The following is a 19,588-nucleotide window of genomic DNA, read 5'->3' on the forward strand; positions in this document are numbered from 1 at the left end:
AATCTTAATTACAAAATTCCATAATTCAGTCTAAAATGGAAAAGTCATTATAATTTCTGTCTCCTGTTTTGTCAAATGTAAAGAGCTTGAGGCTAGCCAGGTGTTTAGTGAATGCACTTCCCAGCTTGTAGTCAGTTATCTGATAAACAGTACAAACTGGAAATGTATGTCAGCCATAGAAAGGGTGATAAAAATGGAGCTTTTACTGCACATTGAATCATGGGAATTAGGTCTGCGATGATAACACAGCCCCTCCTGCTCCAGCTACAATGGAAGTGATTACTGGACACTTGATAAACAAATGTTACTCAAAGGCAAGTTATCTAAAACCTCCTCCAAAAAAAGTTACTGAGAAAATTTCCTTTGTGGTGTATCCACCTTGTTTCTTGACTCAGGCTTGCAAACCGTTCTCACTGATTTTTAGGAACATCTTGGCTCTTTTCACCCCAATCACTTCCATATGACAACAATCCACGGGGTTGCAGAGCTCAATGAAAGCAAAAATCCTTGATGTGGATGGCATGTGCAGGCTCCAGCATCCTTCTGTTATTGTGATGGACTGTCTGTTGTATTCATTTTGGTTCAAAAATCCACATGATGTTATCCTGTACTTGCAGGCCCAAAACAGCAACATGGGATCAGTCCTCAAGTACAGGTGTGCTAAATTGAACAGTCTCCTCGTTCCAGGCATTGAAGGTTTTTTACTCTGAGAATATGCATATATTTTGTATTATTTTAAGGATTTAATAGCTGCTGGGTGCTTCTGGCTTTAAAAACCACAAAGCTAGCCAAAGCCTAGCAGACCTCACTATCTGGAATCCATAGATATTCAGTAGGATATTTTTCAATGTATGGAGAACATGAAGTAATTAAAATCCAAGGCAGCTCTGGGAATGCAAGAGAGGATTCAACACTTTATAGGTTGTGATGTCAATTCTGAATCTGAATGATAGCTGTCTGTCTGCACACCAAGCTGAGAAGAGCCCTGGGCTGTTTCTGTAACTGAGAGAACTCCCAGGTCTCCTCCAGGCTTCTAAGCATCAGCCAGCCCTCCAGAAGATCTATACGAATTCCTTCTTTCTGAGATTAGTCCTTACTAAGAGTTATGATCTATCCTCCCAGTACTAAGCATATTCTTATTCACTTAGTAGATACTCAAAATGAAAGATAAGTTGGGCAGAATGAATTAAAATATCAGGGCTGGGCTTCCCTGCTGGCGCGGTGGTTGAGAGTCCGCCTGCCGATGCAGGGGACACGGGTTCGTGCCCTGGTCCGGGAAGATCCCACATGCCACGGAGCGGCTGGGCCCGCGAGCCGTGGCTGCTGGGCCTGTGCGTCCGGAGCCTGTGCTCCGCAACGGAAGAGGCCACAGCAGTGAGAGGCTCGCATACTGCAAAAAACAAAACAAAACAAAAACAAAAACAAAAACCATCAGGGCTGGAACATTCGCCATGAGGTCCTTGTCCTGATCAGTATCAACTGACCTTGAGGAGAGGAGACCAAAGCACAGCAGCAGCATGGAATTTACTAGCAATGCACCAGCTCCAGAGGAGCCAGCCTGATCCACCCCACATGCCGTAAGGTGAAGGGGTAAATAAAACAGAGCTGAGAGTTGCAACTGCAGAGCATATTACCATCCAATCAGTCAATCAGATTATATCCTAGAATCTGTTAGCGTTCATGGTACACATATCTTTATGAAAGAGACCAGAGGTGTAGTCAGAAACTGTACCCCCAAACATGAAAGAAAATTAAATTTACTTCCCAAATAATGGAATTTCCTTTCCTCCTCCAGAACCCAGTCAATGTCTGTGGGAACTCCCTAGTGAGAGTAGTAATGATCTGTCTTTGTGTAAAATGGCAGGGGCTAGAGTTCCACGTTGATGTTTTGTAAATTGGAAGACAGCAGGATTTGCAGTTGTATCACATACCACCTCCATGAGATAAACCATTCATGTAAGAGTTAACTGCCTTATAATAGGTTTTTTGGTTATTCTTTAAATTACTCTTAAACCTAGAGGTCAGTTTTTATGTTCCTCTAATTAAACTCTAGAACCTCCAGACTTACCAAAAGGAGGTGGCCTTGGGGGATAAAAATCCACCTCGGAGTCAAGAGGCTGGGATCCCAGGCCTGATTCTTTTCTGAGCCTGCTCTAGGCCTAGTTGCCCACATGGCCACTCTGTTTCCAAGGCTGCAGATGTCTGGGACTAAATCACAGCTCCTTATACTTTTCTTAACTAGCACTATAAAATTTAGCTGGGCTCCTTCTATACAAGCAAACAAACCCAGTGTTTATCTTAATGTTTTTTTCTGAGAAAAGGGAATGTCATGAGGGCCAACGAAATTGTAATAGTCAGTGTTGCTCAAATTAGCTCAGTCCCTGGCACTCATGTCAAGAGTAAGTTCTCATGTTCATAGCAGCACTATTTATAATAGCCAAGACATGGAAACAACCTAAATGTCCATCGACAGACAAATGGATAAAGAAGATGTGGTTTGTATATACAATGGAATACTACTCAGCCATAAAAAAGAATGAAATAATGCCATTTCCAGCAATATGGATAGACCTAGAGATTATCATATTAAGGGAAGTAAGTCAGAAAGAGAAAGACAAATACCATGTGTATCACTTATATGTGGAATCTAAAATATGATACAAATGAACTTATTTACAAGACAGAAACAGACTCATAGACATAGAAAACAAATTTATGGTTACCAAAGGGGAAAAGAGGTGGGGAAGGGATAAATTAGGAGTTTGGTGCTAGCAGATACAAACTACTATGTATAAAATAGATACAACAACAAGGTCCTACTGTATAGCACAGGGAACTATATTCAGTATCCTATAGTAAATCATAATGGAAAAGAATATGAAAAAGAATATACATATAAAACTGAATCACTTTACCGTACACCAGAAACTAACACAACATTGTAAATCAACAATAGTTCAATTTTTTAAAGTTTTTTTAAAGACTAATTTTGCAAGAAATAAGGGAGGAGGCGTACTAGAATCATAATGCTGGGGGCCCTGTGCCTGGAGGAGTGGGATCCTGGGAGGAGTGGGGTGGTGGCAGAGTGCCAGGTGTCCTCAGCAGTCCTGCAGCAGAGGCTATAATTATGGTCACCAGGGAGAATACAAGGTATACTCTGGGACCAGCAGGGCTGTGCTTCCAAAGAGGCTTCTGGATGGATCCTTAAGTATAAACTAGTTTCATGACCTTTTTTCCTTCTTATTATGGAAAATTTCAAACATATACACAAATAGAACAGTCTGTGTTGAAACCCAGTTTCAACAATTATCAGCTCATTGCCAGTCGTATTCCATGTATACCCCCCTCCCCCCAACACTTCTCTCTTCTTCTGCATTATTGTAATATTTCATCTGTAAATATTTCAGTATATGTCTCTAAAGAATAAGTACACTTAAAAAATTGTAATTCCATTATCATCATAAAACATTTTCATTCATTACCTGTTTCAGTGTTCACCCATGCCCCTTTGATGGTTCTCTCCACGCTGGGGCTGCCAGGAAGACTAGGCTTACATAATAAGAGAAGCATGGTTCCACGGCAGTCCCTGATTACCACGCTTGGATTTCACCCTGCCCTCAAACAGCCCAAAGAGGAGGAAGATTCGTTCGTGTCTCTGCTCAGTCACAGCTTTAAAACCATAATGTACTTGGGGTCTAGAGTCCTCGATGCTGATGTCTGTGACAGATACAAAGAGAGCTAAGGACAGAACCAGATTCTGCTATAAACTACATCAGGATTTGGTGTTCCTGTTCAGCTGGAACACATGTGGGGAACCCCCATACCCCAAAACAAAGAGTTGACATTTCTTTTAAATGGAAGAAATCTGTTTTCATTTAAAATATTATTGCTATGGCTTCACATACTATATAATTTTTTTTCACATGCAGCTATTGGTTTTGCAGAGAGACGCACATGGGTCTGGAATCTGCAGCACAAGTCACAGCATGGTTTCAGATGGGGAGGCTCTCTGTCTTGGGCACCCCTGACTTTTTATTTTCCCTTTCCATTTTCCCACCTTGTAAGAGAACACGGAAGTTTACTTAAGAACAACTTCCCTTCACTCCCAAGAGGTCTGCCTTGTCCACATGAATTATATCAACCAACATGAAATAACCCAACATTCTGTTCCGTGCTGACTTGGGTTGAAAGTGGCTCACTGATCAAAGACATGTGAACTCAGTGATAGAAAAAACACCATTCCCAGAATTCAGGAAAATCGACACTCTTTCTTGTGGAGATAGAGCTGAGGGTGTTGCTTGAAAACACCAGGGGTCCCTGATTCATCTCCCTGCTGTCTTCCTATCTCATCAGTCTCCTCTGCTGCCAGCTGGGTGTGACAAAGGGCAGGTGCAGGTGACAAGGCTGGTGCAGAGCCCAGGGCCCCTCAGCGCTCTTGCAGCATTTTGTGTGCTGCTCTTCAGTGCACTTCTGCTTCTAACAGTCAGCACCTGCTGCTCTTTTCCGAAGGCCCATCCTTGGGCTGCTGGAGCCTGGTCTGCCTGCTTGAGTGGAGCGCTGGCCAGAAGTCTCTGGGATTTCCTGCTCTCCTGCAACTCTAATAGGTGGTCAGGGAGTATTACAGCCCCAGCTCTGCTGCCCAGCTCAGGACAGCTCTGAGGTGTAGTTCCCCAGCAGAACCAGGCTGATGCTGAAAGCCAACCTCTGCCAGAGGGAAGGTGCGAAGATGTACCTTTCTTTGGCTTCCCCTTTCTCTTCTCTTTCCGGCCTCACTCACCCCCTTACAAGTCCCCCGGGGACCACATTCTTCATAAATCACTTGCACAGGGCTCCTTACTTCAGGACCTGCTCCTGGGAAACCTGACCTAAAACAGCAAGTCACTTAGTACTCCCATGGTTTACTGTGAGAATTCTGGAAAGTGTCACCCCTTCTCAGCACACACGTGCCCGAGCACCAGGTAGGAGAGGCAAGTGCAGAGCTATTTCACACGTACCCAGAGCACACACAGCAAGCAACTCCTCTCTTCTTCCACCTTTGCAGCAATGTGGCACAGAGCAAAGGCCACCAGATATGGACATCTCGGACTGTCACCTGCAGCAGTGTGACCTGGGTACATTTCCTCAAAGATTCCAGGGCTCTGGTTTCCATGGTATTCTTTTTTTTTTTTTTTTTTTTTTCTTTTTGCGGTATGTGGGCCTCTCACTGTTGTGGCCTCTCCCGTTGCGGAGCACAGGCTCCGGATGCGCAGGCCCAGCGGCCATGGCTCACGGGCCCAGCCGCTCCGCAGCATATGGGATCCTCCCAGACCGGGGCACGAACCCGTATCCCCTGCATCGGCAGGCGGACTCTTAACCACTTGCGCCACCAGGGAGGCCCCATGGTATTCTTTTTTAAGTGGTGATAATCCCTACCTCACAGTTGTGAGGATTACATGTGATAACTTGGAACAGAGCAGATGCTCAGACCACCCACTGAGTCTGCATCTACATGCTGATGGTGCCCGTTAGATCAGAGGTGACCCAAAACCCATCAAAGGAGCCAGATGCCTCTGCAGTCCGGCTCTTCCCCGGCAGTTGCCTGCCTGTGCCTGTGGATTCTTTGCATTTCCAGGGACAGGAACCAGATGCTATCATAACTGCATGAAAAAAATGGTCCCACACCAAGCAAAAAGGCCCTTGACGGACATTACCGAGGCTTTATGAGCCATCAAGTGCAACAGCTGGATAGTTCCAGGGAACGTTTCCACCCAATGACTGTTAAACAGCAGGAGATGTTTTCTTATCTTTTCCCCTCTGTTTAATGTGTTGTTCACCTTCTGCCAGGATTGTTAGCCTTGATTATCAATCTCCACATAAAAATATAGGGGTGACCTATTCTTGTTCCTCTCCTGGGGGTCTCCCCATGTGGATCATTACTGTCAGAATCACATGCTGGTTAGCCAGGTGGACTGGAACCCCTGCTCCCAGGAGCCAACAGATAGATGAGGGCAGGACAAGAAGAAAGCCGGAGAATCACCGATGGTCATGAGCATCAGAAAATTATAGGATTACAGCCAACAAGACGCCAGCAACAGAGAAAGACTCTTCTATTCAGCTGTGGCTGAGGTGCAGACATCTTGAAAAAAGTCCATGTGTTTTCTAAACTATACAGTCCCGTTTCTTTTACAAAGGAAACCTGGCGGCTGTCTCCTCTGGGAGCCATCAGGCTTCCTGCATCTTCACTTTCAAATGTGAATCCCCGCGTTTCCCAAGCCCAGTTCCTCGTCGGTGAGGAACCGGATAGCAGCACCTCCGTGCTCTGTGCCCTCTTCATTAGGGCGGCAGATACCAGCAGTACTGCTCTCCAGGATCCAAGCAAGCAGATGGCTGGAGTTCACAGTCCTAAAGCAGTACTTTGCAACTCCACACGTAGCCAAGGAGAGAACGCCAGGCCACCCCCTGTCCTCTTTCTGAGTGACTGCACTGATTTGGATTTTTATTCCTTCCTTTTGGGCATGAAACAATCCAGGTGCGGGGGGGAATTGCCTAGCATCTGCTGTGCTGATGTTCATATCCGAAACATCGGATGCCAGAAGTCACTCTACACCAGCCTGACCCTGAGTCTGCGTCCAAAGGAGAGGGTCCCTGACGTGTGCCCGACCTAGACGTGCCGAAGGGGGCTTTGAAATCCTGGCCTGCTTTCAGCCAACTTTATGCATTTATATCAGCTGATTTGTTACTTGATAAAAATGTTCAGGATAATGCAGCCACTTTTTAAAATGCTGTAGAAAAGACCACTTCAGAAACAGATGAGAACAGCCATGATACTGGACCAGAGTCCTGAGGCATTGAGCTGAGAATTCCATCTTCCCCTGCATGAGAAAGGCAGGTTGTTACCCTCTATAGCATCTGAAGGTGGGGATTTGCTCCCTACCCCACAACTCTGGCGAACAGCTTCCCATCAGCCTACCATCTGTGAATGAATCTGGACCTGCAGATTTATAGTCTCTGTCAGTACCGTGTCTTAGGATGTGGAGGACAGCTTGCTTTATTTTTCCCTAATGCTGCTTCTTCTCAATCTTAAGAGCTAACTCAAGATTAAGTGAATAATCTATACACGTGTTACATGAGCTACTCAGATTCCCTCCCACATCACGTCTTCCAGACTGAGGAGTTCTTCCAACCGCCTATTCTCAAACGGGAAGTTCCTCCTCCCCCTCGATGGTTTTTGCTTCCCTCTTGTGTTTAAGGTGTACTTATCAAAACTTCATAAGAACTTCTAGGTTCAAACAAATTTCTATTTTGTCCAAGGGTAAGACGATACCTTTCACTTTGTTTCCAATATCCTTTGTGATAATGTCCAACAAATTCTGTCAGTGTTGGGTTCCTGGTCGTAATCTTAGACTGAACCTTCAGGCAACGGAGTCCTTAGGCTTTCTTCCGCAGTGTTAATCAGTTCTCAGAGTCTTCCATCCCATAGAAGAGTTTCAATTATTTTACCTGAACTGTTGCTTCCTGCTCTCATTAGAGCTCCTCGGCTCATTTCATCTTCTGCTCATCCTACCTTGATGATATTTTTATTACCTGGAAGAACTTAGTTCTGTGCACAAAGTTGGAAATTTTCCCATGGTACTTCTTATCTTGAGCCCTTGAAAAGAATGTTAAATAAAGCCAGTTCAACATGCCTTCTTAGGGGTTTCTATTATAAACCCTTTTCCTTCCAGAGAAAATGATCATTTATCCCAACTCTTCATTTACTCTCTAAGGTAATTCTCTCTCCATCTCAAAACATTGTCTCTAATCCCAAGAAAACTCAATTATTTAGCTTTAGTGAGGTATAATTGATATATAATAAACTGTACACATGTACAATTTGGTGAGATTTGTCACATGTATACACCTGGGAAACCATCGCGAGATAACGGACACATCCATTACCCCTAAAAGCGTCCTCCTGCCCATTTGTTATCTGTCCCTCCCCACCCCCATTCCTAGTCAACCACTGACATGCTTTCCATCATTATAGATTAGCTCGAATTGTCTGTAATCTGATAGAAATGAAATCATACTGTACATTGTCTTCTGTTTTTGGTGGGGGAGTCTGGCTTCTTTCACTCACTATAATTACTTTGAGATTCATCCATGTTCGTACATATATGAATAGTTTGAGTATTCTGAGTAGTATTTCATTATATGAATATGCCACATTTTGTTTATCCATTGGACACTTGGGTTGTTTCCAGTTTTTGGTTATTATGAATAATATTGCTGTGAACTTTCATGGACAAGTCTTTGTGTGAGCATATGCCTCAACTTCTCTTCAGTAAAAATAACTAAGAGTGAAGGACTGAGGGAAGGGTAGTGTAAAATCATTTCTACTGCTTCCAGTATGACATATTTTTAGAGGCTTCCTGAAAATCTAAATAAAGTATAGCCTCTCTTTTTCCTTTATTTATGCCTTTTTCTCAAAAAAAGTAAACATGGTTCTCAAAGAACAAAATTAAGAAGTAAAAGTATATGGGGCCTCACACAACATTGCAAATCAACTATACTTCAATAAAATTAAAACAAAAACAAAAACATATGGGGCCTCGAAGCTGTACCTGTACTTATTTAGGATTTTCTTTCTCCACCAGGGCTACTCAATCTTAACCTCAGTGAAGTGGCATACACAGCTACACGGCCCAAGTAACAAGCCATCCCTTAGGGATAGGAGGAAAAATCTTTTCCCCACTCTTGGAAGTGCTGTGGTGTGCAGGTGCTAAAACATTTAAGAGGCTAATCAAATTCATTCTACCAGTCCTCTTGGGTGTATTATTTGAGTACATGGAGGAATCTATGGCTCAGAACAGAATGGAAAATAAAGAAGACTTTTCTGTGTTTTGTTTCTGATGGTGTTAGACTTGTTTTGAAATTTATGTAAAATAACAAACCAAAACCAAAACCCAAGACAGAAAGGGAGAGAAAGAAGAGAGAGTAATAAAAGAGGAAGGTTAGAAGAAAAAGATAATGGGACCAAATTTTTAGAGTCTATGCTTCAGGTAAATAATTCCCTTACCCGGAAATATTTTTTAAGCAAAGGTCAAAAGACATGGGTGAGTCATTGCCTGGATATCAAAGCTATGTTGGGAAATCCTGCTTGAGCCATCACCCCCATGCCTCTTTTGAGAAGGAGGCAATCACAGAATGAATGGATTGTAATTTTGAAGTTCCAGGTGTATAGGGAAGAGACTTGGTATTTTTTAATTTATGAGCTTCTGTAGCAATGGATGTAAGTTAATTTTTTTTCCTGAATGTGTAAAGAAACACTAGTGATGTCTAAATTTACTGCAGCTTCCCTCCCCCACCACCAACTAAGCAGAATCTAGACTCCATAAATCAATCTTCCTCATGTGCCTAGCTTTAAAGGAAATAAAGAACATGCAAAGTAGTAATCCACCATAGGACTTTGAGGCTGTGGTTGGTGATTAGGATTACAGGAGAAGCGTAAAGATTAATAATATCTATTTTTATTTTCTCTACCTTTAGCGTGAAAGCTAAAACAAAATGCTCAGCATCTTCAGTGATATATGATATGGGACTCTCCAACTGATCCAAATGACACAAGGATTAAATTACACCTGTCCACAGGTGGGGACCCTGAGGACCAAAGGATAAAGATGGGAGGTGGGCAGAGGGAGGGAAGGAGGCACACCTGAAGACCAGCAGGCACATCCTTGCAGCCCCAGTGCTAAGAAACCAGAGCCAGGAACAACCTAAGGGTGTCTCAGTAGGGGCCTGGAGAATTGCACAGAATGGGAAATATTTTCAAGTTAGACTGAGTACTGATTCTAGGTGTGATGGTCCACTTGGCCAGGCTATGGCACCCAGTTAGTTTGGTCAAACACCAGCCTAGATGCTGCTATCAAGGTATTTTTTAGATGTGATTCACATTTAAGTCAAGACTCTGAAGTAGATTCCCCTCCATTATGTTAAAGGAAAACACTCATCTCAGGTGCCTGGTGGGGCAAAGTACTCAGTTCCAAGTGACCAGAAAGAAGGCCCCACCCTCAAGGCACAGTGCTGTGCAGGCAGCACTTATTCTTTCTCTCCTGCCCTGAGCACAGGCTGTCACTCTGTACTGGAGATACTACTTCCACAGTGGAATTCAGTGAGCTGCGACACAGGTGGGCTCCCTGAGGAGGGACAGGAGAAGGCTGGCAGGAACTCTCCACGGCAGACTCTTAAAGCTCCTGAGACACACTCATCAAACATGTACTGAGCCCCAGCCCCGTTCTAAGAGTTGAGGTTGCAACGATGGAACAAGATGGACAAGTGCCTCTTTCTATGGATCTCACATTCTAGAAGGGGAGACAGGAAATGAATGGATAAGACAATTTCTGATAATATTACACACTGCAAAGTCACCATTACCTTGCAAACAACTAGAAGACGTGGGGAGAGTGATACTGGGAGTTCTCCTGTACTGCTCTGTCCTGGACTTCCATGCTGTTTATAACTCTCCAGTAATGGGACTGGCTGCCCCTCTGGACGGGGAGCTCCCTGGTGGCAGTGGCAGCCCTTTTGTCATCCTCGGCGTCTAATATAATGCCTGGCATACAGTATGGGCTTACCAAATGCCTGGTGAATGAATGAAGGAATGGATACATGAATGGGTAAGTGAATGAGGATATATTGCCAATAGCTTATGCTGGGTTTCCCTAGAAGCATCCCTGCACAAGGACGAGAGTGCTAATAGCTTTAATTGGAGGCTGATTCCAGGAAGCAGTGTAGGGAAGTGGGAAAGCAAGACAGGGAGGGAAGGAAATGACCAGAGGATGCGTTATCAAGCAGATTGCTGACGTAGGCAACTGGGGCTCAGTCCTACTTAGGAAGTCAGGGAGACAGGGTAGACCTTGTCTCAGTGTTATACCAACCCAGGAGGAAGGGAGCTGGGGTATTTATCCATCAACTCCTGTCAGACTTATTTGGGAGCAGCTCTCAACAGGACTACCTGCCTGGCAATCTGGCCTGTCCCATGCTTGAATGCAGTGGGCTCTGGCAGCCAGAAAAAACCCTCGGGCAGTCACAAGTCCTGGACCTTGGGAGCTGCAAGGTTTTGTTTAGAGAATGATAAGCAGAAGGGCATGGGGGCGTGGGGGCCAACGGTACCTGCTATAGCCAGCTACACGCATCTGGTGAATTCCATGGGGACCTGAAGCCAGTGGTGTGCAGCCAGGGTGCTACAGAAGCAGCAGCAGAAGGGAGGTTTTTTTTTTTTTTTTTTTTTTTTTGCTATACGTGGGCCTCTCACTGTTGTGGCCTCTCCCCTTGCGGAGCACAGGCTCCGGACGCGCAGGCTCAGCGGCCATGGCTCACGGGCCCAGCCGCTCCACGGCATGTGGGATCTTCCCGGACCCGGGCATGAACCCGTGTCCCCTGCATCGGCAGGCGGACTCTCAACCACTGCGCCACGAGGGAAGCCCAGAAGGGAGGTTTTGCAGCCTCCTGACAGGCCTGGTCAGACGTGACGACACACGGCTTGGTAATCCTTGGCTCTCCCTCTCCACATCTCTCAGTTTTTTTGTTTGTTTGTTTTAAAAGAGAATGAACCACACATAAAGTCTAGACAATTTTTAAAATTTATTTATTTATTTTTGGCTGCGTTGGGTCTTCATTGCTGCACGTGGGCTTTCTTTAGTTGCGGTGAGTAGGGGGTTACTCTTTTTTTTTTTTCAACTACGCAATGTTTTTATTTTTATTCAACTATAAGCAAACAGCAGAATTAACACAACATTCAGCAACTCCAGACTGGCTTTTCTTACACCGAAGAGTGATCAGTTTAATAGGCACAGACTTTCAGATTGCTGATGTCCTCTCACTCAGCCCTGCAGCTCATCTAGATGGCCACGCTTTAACAGCAACTCTCTCCCTATTGCTCTTTTCAGTATTGCTCTTTAAAGGAGCCAGAGCAGGACATTGACACCCAATAACCAGCCTGAGATGTATCACATGGGGGGCTAGCAGACGTGCCGGCCCCTGGTTGTCTTAGTGAGAGACAGGGCCGTGAAAACACATGCCAGAAGATGCCGTCACAGACAATCCTGGGCTCGGGCTCACAAAGGCAGAGGCAATCAACCTTTTCTTTTTTTCAACCTCCCTTAAAGATTCTTTGATACTCTGTTCTAATACTGCAGACCTGGTCTTTTTACCAGAATTTTTTTCTTCTTTAACGTCTGGATTGTTATTCTTATATTAACATTTTGATGACCCCATCCTAGTACCAAAATATCCCCCACCAAAACGGAGCTTAAATTTGATCAAAACATAAACCCCCTAGAATTAAAGAGGACAGGCAGAAGGAAAAGTCACCCTAAACCTAAATCTGACTGCTCAGGGCTCAGGCAGGGGGAAGGGGAGAAATCTACATGCATCACTAAACTGAAACACTGCTTGGGAACTCTGGGACCGTGTCCACCTCCTGGCTTTCCTCTACTTCCCAGACAGCTGCTCATACAGTTGGGGCACATAGTCATCCCATTCGGCCTCGTAACACGCGCCGGCCACCGGAGCCCTGAGCTCGTACTTTTTGCGGAAATTCGCCGCCTTGAATTTGCCACGCTCCTCTGCAGATCGGTTGCTGAGAATGGGCTCATCACACTTCAGTGGCCTGTCCCGCTCGTAAACCAGCCAGGCGTAGCGGTGAAGGCCTGTACCCTTGGGAGGCCCAGAGCCCACATAGTCGGAGAGCACCGTGCCACTGCTGATGGCGTTGCCCTTCATGTTGACCACCAGGAAACGGTGCCATTCCCTGTATTTGGGGTCCTTCCTGCTGGGAGCATCCGGGTCTGTCAAGACCAAGGTATACAATTTACCTGGATCAAGGCCATCCCATGCAATGCTGGTGGGCCGGTTCTTCACCTGAGTGGGTGTCAGCACTTTGCCCCGCTCGTCAAGCTCCGCTCCGCCGTATTTGACCTGCAGCAGGTGCTGTGGCCTCTCGTCCACTTCCTGCAGGCTCAAAGGCCCGGACCACTTGCTGAGGTCCACGGGCATCGCGAAGCCGAGAGGGGCGGACAGCGGGGAAAGCTGCGGGAGGACTCACGCAGGGTAGCAGCCCAGACTCCCAGAGGTCTGCAAGCTGTACTGAGGCAACTCAGGCCCCACGGCCGGGGAGCGCATGCGCACGGGGGTTACTCTTCGTTGCGGTGCGCGGGCTCTAGGCGCACTGGCTTCGGTAATTGTGGCTCACGGGCTTAATTGCTCTGCAGCATGTGGGATCTTACCGGACCAGGGCTCGAACCCGTGTCCCCTGCACTGGCAGGCGGATTCCCAACCACTGCGCCACCAGGGAAGTTCACCTCTCTCAGTTTTAACCTGATGCTTGGAACTCCTCAAGCGTGGAAACAAGGTCTTATTTTGATTTTTAAACACTTGTGGGTGGTCAGAGCTTATATAGTGATGTAAGACTGTTTAGCTTTTTTTTTAATCACTAGAAAGTGCTCCTAAAATTCTGTTCAGGGGTATTCTGCTTTCCCCCCAAGTGCCACCTTGCCACTTTAGACAGGTATAATAATAGATGAAGATTTATTTCAGAAAAATGAATCACAATTATTTTTTGAAGCACCTAAAAGACTGGAAATAAATTTTGAGTGATGGTTTATATTTTCTCATTTTTTAAATTTCAAGTGGCTTGCCTGGTGCTGATTACTTTACAGACTCCGAGAGACTTCTCTTTCTTTGTCACTGCCAAGGCCCTTTCTTTCCTTTGCTAGAGTTTAAAAGGACAAACTATGGACTCTTAAGGCTTTGGTTTTGAGGATGCCAAGAAAATGACACAGTCTATTATGATGTAGGCTCATGAAATTATATTTCCCGAATTCCAGGGTACTTCATGAACAACAAGCACACCAAGTGCCAGGAAAGGCATCTAATTACAGTGTAATGCTAAAATCATTCTTGCACCAGCTAAATAAAAAGATGATTATTAGAAATAGTGTCCTGCTGAATCTGTGTGGAAATGAATCATGAAAAATATTCCATTTAGTTTTTATCTATCAGAATTATTTTTATCATTAATACTAGTACTTGGAATGATAACTCTGAGGCTACATAATCCCACAGTTTCTTTTAAGTAGTTCATTCTTATGAGAAGCAGGACAGACCTAAGTTTTCAAGCATGGTTGATTCATTATTTCAACATTCATGTACTGAGCTCCTACTCTGTACCAGGCAGTGCTAAATGCAGTAAAGGGATTAGACACAGTTCCTGTTCTCTTGAAATCGACACCTTAGTAATCAGACAGAAGGAAAAGAAAAAGTCATTATGTCCACTTCAGAGGCAAGAAAATAAAAATCCCACCTTCAGGGACATCTCTCAGTTATGAAAAGCAGACACTTCAGTGAGATCTCTTTATGCTTCAGTTCTACCTATTTCCCACCAAATTATTATAACAGTACTCCCTAAATTCCTCCTTCCTATACCCTCAATGAGGAGTCAGTTTCTTAGTCAATACACAATGCCACAGACACGATTTGTGTTTTCATCTAGGATAGGATCCCTCAGCACACGGAGCCTCTACCCAATACCACATAAGATAATACATCTTTAGTTTCTGTAATGTCTTCCACATGATTTTATCCCCAAATGCTTTACATACTTCACTAAGACAGCTATAGAATTAAAATAATAAATCAAAGCAGAGGACAGAAAGCAAAGAGGTTTATTCAAGGGAGGAAAAGACAGCTTTTCAATGAGACAGGAGAAAAGATGGAGAGCCCTGCTTCATTGTGCTAGACCTACAACTCATAAGTCTTTCCTGTGCTTTAACTCTTTCTTTGGTTTCCTGTCCCAGGCAGCACCTCTTGTCCCGTCTCTACAAATCCTCCTCTTGAAAAGACAACCAGGTACTTATAGTTTAATATGAATCTCAATTTCCCAACAACGCCTTTTTCCATGCTTTGTGACAATGTTATCTCCCCCAAACATCCTAGATTTATAAGAATAATTTAATTCCTAAGCAGGTAGTTTGAATTTAGTGGGAAAAAAATGTAAGCTTCTCAAAAGAAATTCAGTGTAAGATAACCTGGAGACTTAGCTGCCCATCTCCCTTTGAGTCTGAGATTCATTCATTCAACAGATATTCATAAGACAACAGGTAATATGTGGGAAGAGGGATGCAGAGCTGGAATAGCTGTAATATTAAGTAGGGAGGTCAGGGAAGGCCTTGCCATTAAGTGGCATTTGAGCAAAGATCTGAAGGAAGGAAGGGTCGAGCCAAGCAGATACCTGGAGAAAGAGCAGAGGAAACAGAAAGAGCAAAGTCTGTGAGGAAGGAATGGTCTTGGCACTTTTGGAGGAGAAGCAAGGAGGTCAGTGTGCCTGGGTCAGAGCAAGCAAGAGGGAGAGTGATAGAGGAGCGTGGAGGGCAGATTGTAGAGAGACCCTGGCAAGCCACTGAAAAACCTTTAACTTTTACTCTGAGTGAGACAGGAAGCAATATTTTAGTAACTAACAAAGTTAGAGGACTAGAGTAGTTGGTCAAAATGTTTCTCCCTTATGTCTTCAGTGGTGTGCTCTGCATTCCTTCTCTACTATGGTCTCACTGATCATCCTTGTGTTGGGACTTTATGAATGCCCACCCATCACAACCCATGTTGAGTTTGGAGGCAGGAGAGCGTAGTAGTGATCGCAGAGAGGCAGCACTGAGAGCAGTGACTTGAAGTGAGATCTTAGTTCCCTGCCCAGGAATTGGACTTGGGAAGCCTGGGTGAAAATGAGGAGTCCTAGCCGCTAGTCCACCAGTGGGTAGAGGCTAGAAGCAAAATCCCCCTGGCCCTTGCCCCCATTGAAAAATGCATTTCTCAAGGAGGCAAAAACTGTAAAAACAGGTACAAAGTTTATTATTAGAGACACAGCACAAGTGGGAGAGCACACAGAGAAACAGTCTGTTTACTTAAGACAGAAGCAAGGCAGAGATGCAGGCACACCCGGAGAGCAAGGGTGTGGGCGTCCTCCCTAACCAGGAGGCAGTAAAGAGGCAGTGAAGTCATCCATATAGGGCAGTTCTTCCGGGTCTTTGTTTACCCTTGGCCAATTATCTGGTTTCTTTTTCCACAGCTGATCTGCCTTAGTACCCTCTCCAACATGCATGTGCAGCTTTTTTCCAAGATGGATTCCAGGGCAGAGGCCTAGAGGACGGCCTTGGCATCACCTATTCTGGGGAGGTGCCCCCTCCTTTTTGACCCCCAAGGAGGCTTTCTGCACATGTGCAGTCTCTCCCTTGCCCCACGGTTGGGGAATATATGACCTCCTGATCCTTTATTCAAACAAGGCTTAGTCCCTCTCTGGCCCTGCCAGGACTATTATCTTAAAGTGTCCTCAGGAGACAAAGCTTGGCTATTTACCCTGTTGCTGTTGTTATTTCTAGTTCGAAGTGCAAACAGGAGGCTGACTGTAAATGCCTAACCTGGAGCCCACCTATCTCCTGCCTCAGTAGCTAAGAGCATTTTTTCATCCATTCAACAAACATTTCCTAGGTACTCTTTTAGGCACTAGGGGTTCAGCCAAGAATAAAGAGACAAATATCTCTCCCCTTACAGAGCTTGCATTCTGGCTCATAAGCTCTGGAATCAGATAGCCTGGCTCAAGCACCTACTCATCTCCTTCTAGCGGTCTGACCATGATCGAGTTACCTCACCAATCTGTGCTTCAGTTTCCACATCTAAACAATGGGATGACAAGAGGGCCAAACTCATGGGGGCTTCTGAAGTTTAAACTCGTGTAAAGAACTCAGAGTAGTGTGTGGCCTATAGGAAATCCTCAATAAATGTAGGCTATTATGTTTAAATGAGTAAGTACTGAAGAAAGGAACAAGTTACAGAGGTATTGCAACAGGGCAGGGACAGAGTGCAGTCAAGGAAACATTTTATCAAATATATAGTAGATAAAGTTGTGTCCTTTCTCCATCCATCTTCTCATTCAGGACACAGGTCATTCCATTATTCTTTTTTTTTTTTTTTTTTTTTTTGCGGTACGCGGGCCTCTCACTGTCGTGGCCTCTCCCGTTGCGGAGCACAGGCTCCGGACACGCAGGCTCAGCGGCCATGGCTCATGGGCCTAGCTGCTCCACAGCATGTGGGATCTTCATGGACCGGGGCACGAACCCGTGTCCCCTGAATCGGCAGGCGGACTCTCAACCACTGCACCACCAGGGAAGCCCTATTGTTCTTTTTGAATCAACTCCGTGCCACCATATATTCCTTCTTCAGCCCCCAATTCAAATCATGAAGGTATTAACAAAGAGAGCAAATATTTCCCTTTTTTACTTCTATTTTATTTACTGTTTTGATTCATTTTCACTGTCAGTGTCATGGCAGACTTCCAGCTCCCACACTGCAGTCACCACGAAGCCATATGGTCATAGAATTCTTAATGGCTCCTCCTTTTCTTCCTTTTGTTTTCTTTCTTACTGTTTGAGAGTTTTTCTAGGGCTATAAAACTACAAAAAGAAACCCTTCAAAAGATTTAGAAGTGTGTAGTCAGCTAACTGGAGCTCCACAGGAGAGGGCAGGGTTTCTCTCTCTGCTGGTCACTGATGTTTTCAATCACCAGTGACACCTGGTTCTTTCCAGGTAAGGCTTTAAGAGCCAGCTGTGATCTTCGGCCCCCCATGATGGCAGTTTTGCTCTCCGAGGCGTGATGCCTGATCTTTACAATTGCCATGGAGGTCCTAGGTAGTCATTAGGCCGGATTACAAAGTGGCATGTAAACACACTGTAAAGGTACACACAACACAAGTCACCCACTCTAAAGGGAATGTTGAGAATTCATTGGATTTCCCACTGAGGGTAGAATTCCATCCTTTTCATAGCAAATGCCATCTTAACGTCACCTCTAGGATTTAGATGATGTTTACAAAGAACTATCACATTTTCATTTAATCCTCACTATAATCCTATGAAGTAGATATGATAATCTCTGTTTAACAGGAGAAACTGAGGCTTAGCGAGATTTAAGTTACTTGCCTAAAGTCAGAATGTCAGTGGCCGGCTGTGGATGCAACCACAAGCCACTCCATCTTTCTCTTTGCTTTATCCAGTACTCTTCTTCCCCTCCCCTTACCCCTGCATCAGTAAGAAGGACATTAAAATTGTTCAGTAAGAACCAGAATGCCTAACCCTGAGAATATTTGACAAGAATCACAGGGATCCTTCAGGCTCAGTGGAATTGCTTTGCCTTCAAACACCCACACCAAGGCATGAACTGGATTTTCAACGGAGGCAAAGCTGTACAAATGAGTCCCAGATGTTGTGAGCTGATTGCCAGCACCCCAACTGGCCATCCGTCAAACAAAGGACTTAAGTTGGAAAATACGCTATCCTACACATTTCCTGCAGCAGGAGATGGGAACGGGGCAGCAAACACTGACCATTTTCTTTAGCAGAGATCACCAATTCAGAATGGCGTGGGCCAAGCCATGGGTGCCACTTCTATTATGGTCTGCACACCCCCAAAACAGGGGTTTGGGGGTTGCCGGGGTAGGGTACTGGCTGTTAGGGTCATATATTTAAAGTGTTTTAGGATCTTTTTTGAACACAAAGGATCATAGTGTAGACACTGAATTATGGCCACTTTTTCTTCAGTGCTTTCTCTGTCTTTCATAAGCAATCCAGGGTTTACTTCTTCATGCAGCAAACACCTGAAACTATTTCCTGGGGCCCCTGAAATCTGACAGCACTCAATATTCACTGCATCAATATACATGAGCAAGAGTCCCTTCTTCTCTGAGAAGTCCATGGAGTCTTTTCTAAGCAAAGTAAAGCTATGACTTGCCAGGAATAAGTAAACAAGAAATTCAGAGGGTAGGGATTTGGTTTCCACTTCAGGCCTTCAAAGATCGCTGCCCTGACACTGTTTAGCCCCCAGGAAAGGGGCAGGAGCAGCTGGTGAGACATGAGCCCAGACAGTGCCTTTGGGCAGTTGAGAAAAAGACGTCCCTTTGGATGGATGGAGCCCAGTGGGAGGTGTCTCAGCTCAAACAGTAGAGTTTTGGCCAAACAGCAAATGGCACAATTATGCATGTCGGCCCTGACCACAGGTGTTCCCTACAAGGTTCAAGGGCAGCCCCACTTCCATGGGAGCCATGGAAGAGGCAGACAGGGAGGTGGTGTGGGGAAGGTGGAGAGTAATGGGAGAAAAGGGGAAAGGGATAGACACTAAGTCAGAATGAGACCCTAGAAGGAGTAAGGAGACAAAGGTGCATACTTGGATGCAAACAAAACAGGAAAAATACAATAATCGTATAAGAGAAATTCCACAATATGAGCTCCTCAAAGCTCCTAGTGTTTTTTGTTTTGTTTTGTAGAGATATCATTCTATTGCAACAGACATGGCACTGGACATTAGCTTCCCATCTGTAAAACTGGAGGCAGAAAGTCTGCCCTATCTCTCCACAGAGAATCCGCAAATTAAGAGTTGGATCTGTGCACCCAGCTCCAGGTTTCTACCCCTAGATCACCTGAGACCAACTGTGGTGTGTTTAGGAGAGTTCTTCTCTGGTAATAATTGCTGGTGTACTTATAATGGGAAGATGTGAGCATCCCTAAGGGAACTGTACCTGATGGAAGA

General features: G+C 44.9%; 2 protein-coding genes across 2 annotated transcripts in view; both read right to left on the reverse strand.

Annotated features, from left to right (window-relative positions):
* The window catches only part of KIF26B (kinesin family member 26B), a 480,495-nt gene that overhangs the window by 229,747 nt on the left and 231,160 nt on the right, over nucleotides 1-19,588 (reverse strand). The window lies entirely within an intron of this gene.
* LOC132483123 (phosphatidylethanolamine-binding protein 1-like) lies at nucleotides 12,451-13,014 on the reverse strand. The gene has a single exon (XM_060088380.1). It carries the CDS (start codon nucleotides 13,012-13,014, stop codon nucleotides 12,451-12,453), a length of 564 nt encoding a protein of 187 aa, XP_059944363.1.

This window comes from Mesoplodon densirostris, chromosome 2 (assembly GCF_025265405.1).
Source record: "Mesoplodon densirostris isolate mMesDen1 chromosome 2, mMesDen1 primary haplotype, whole genome shotgun sequence".
Taxonomy (NCBI): Eukaryota; Metazoa; Chordata; class Mammalia; order Artiodactyla; family Ziphiidae; genus Mesoplodon; species Mesoplodon densirostris.

Bases quoted from the DNA above. Each gene is read 5' to 3' on its own strand.
- LOC132483123 (XM_060088380.1), bottom strand. From the start codon at position 13,014: ATGCCCGTGGACCTCAGCAAGTGGTCCGGGCCTTTGAGCCTGCAGGAA.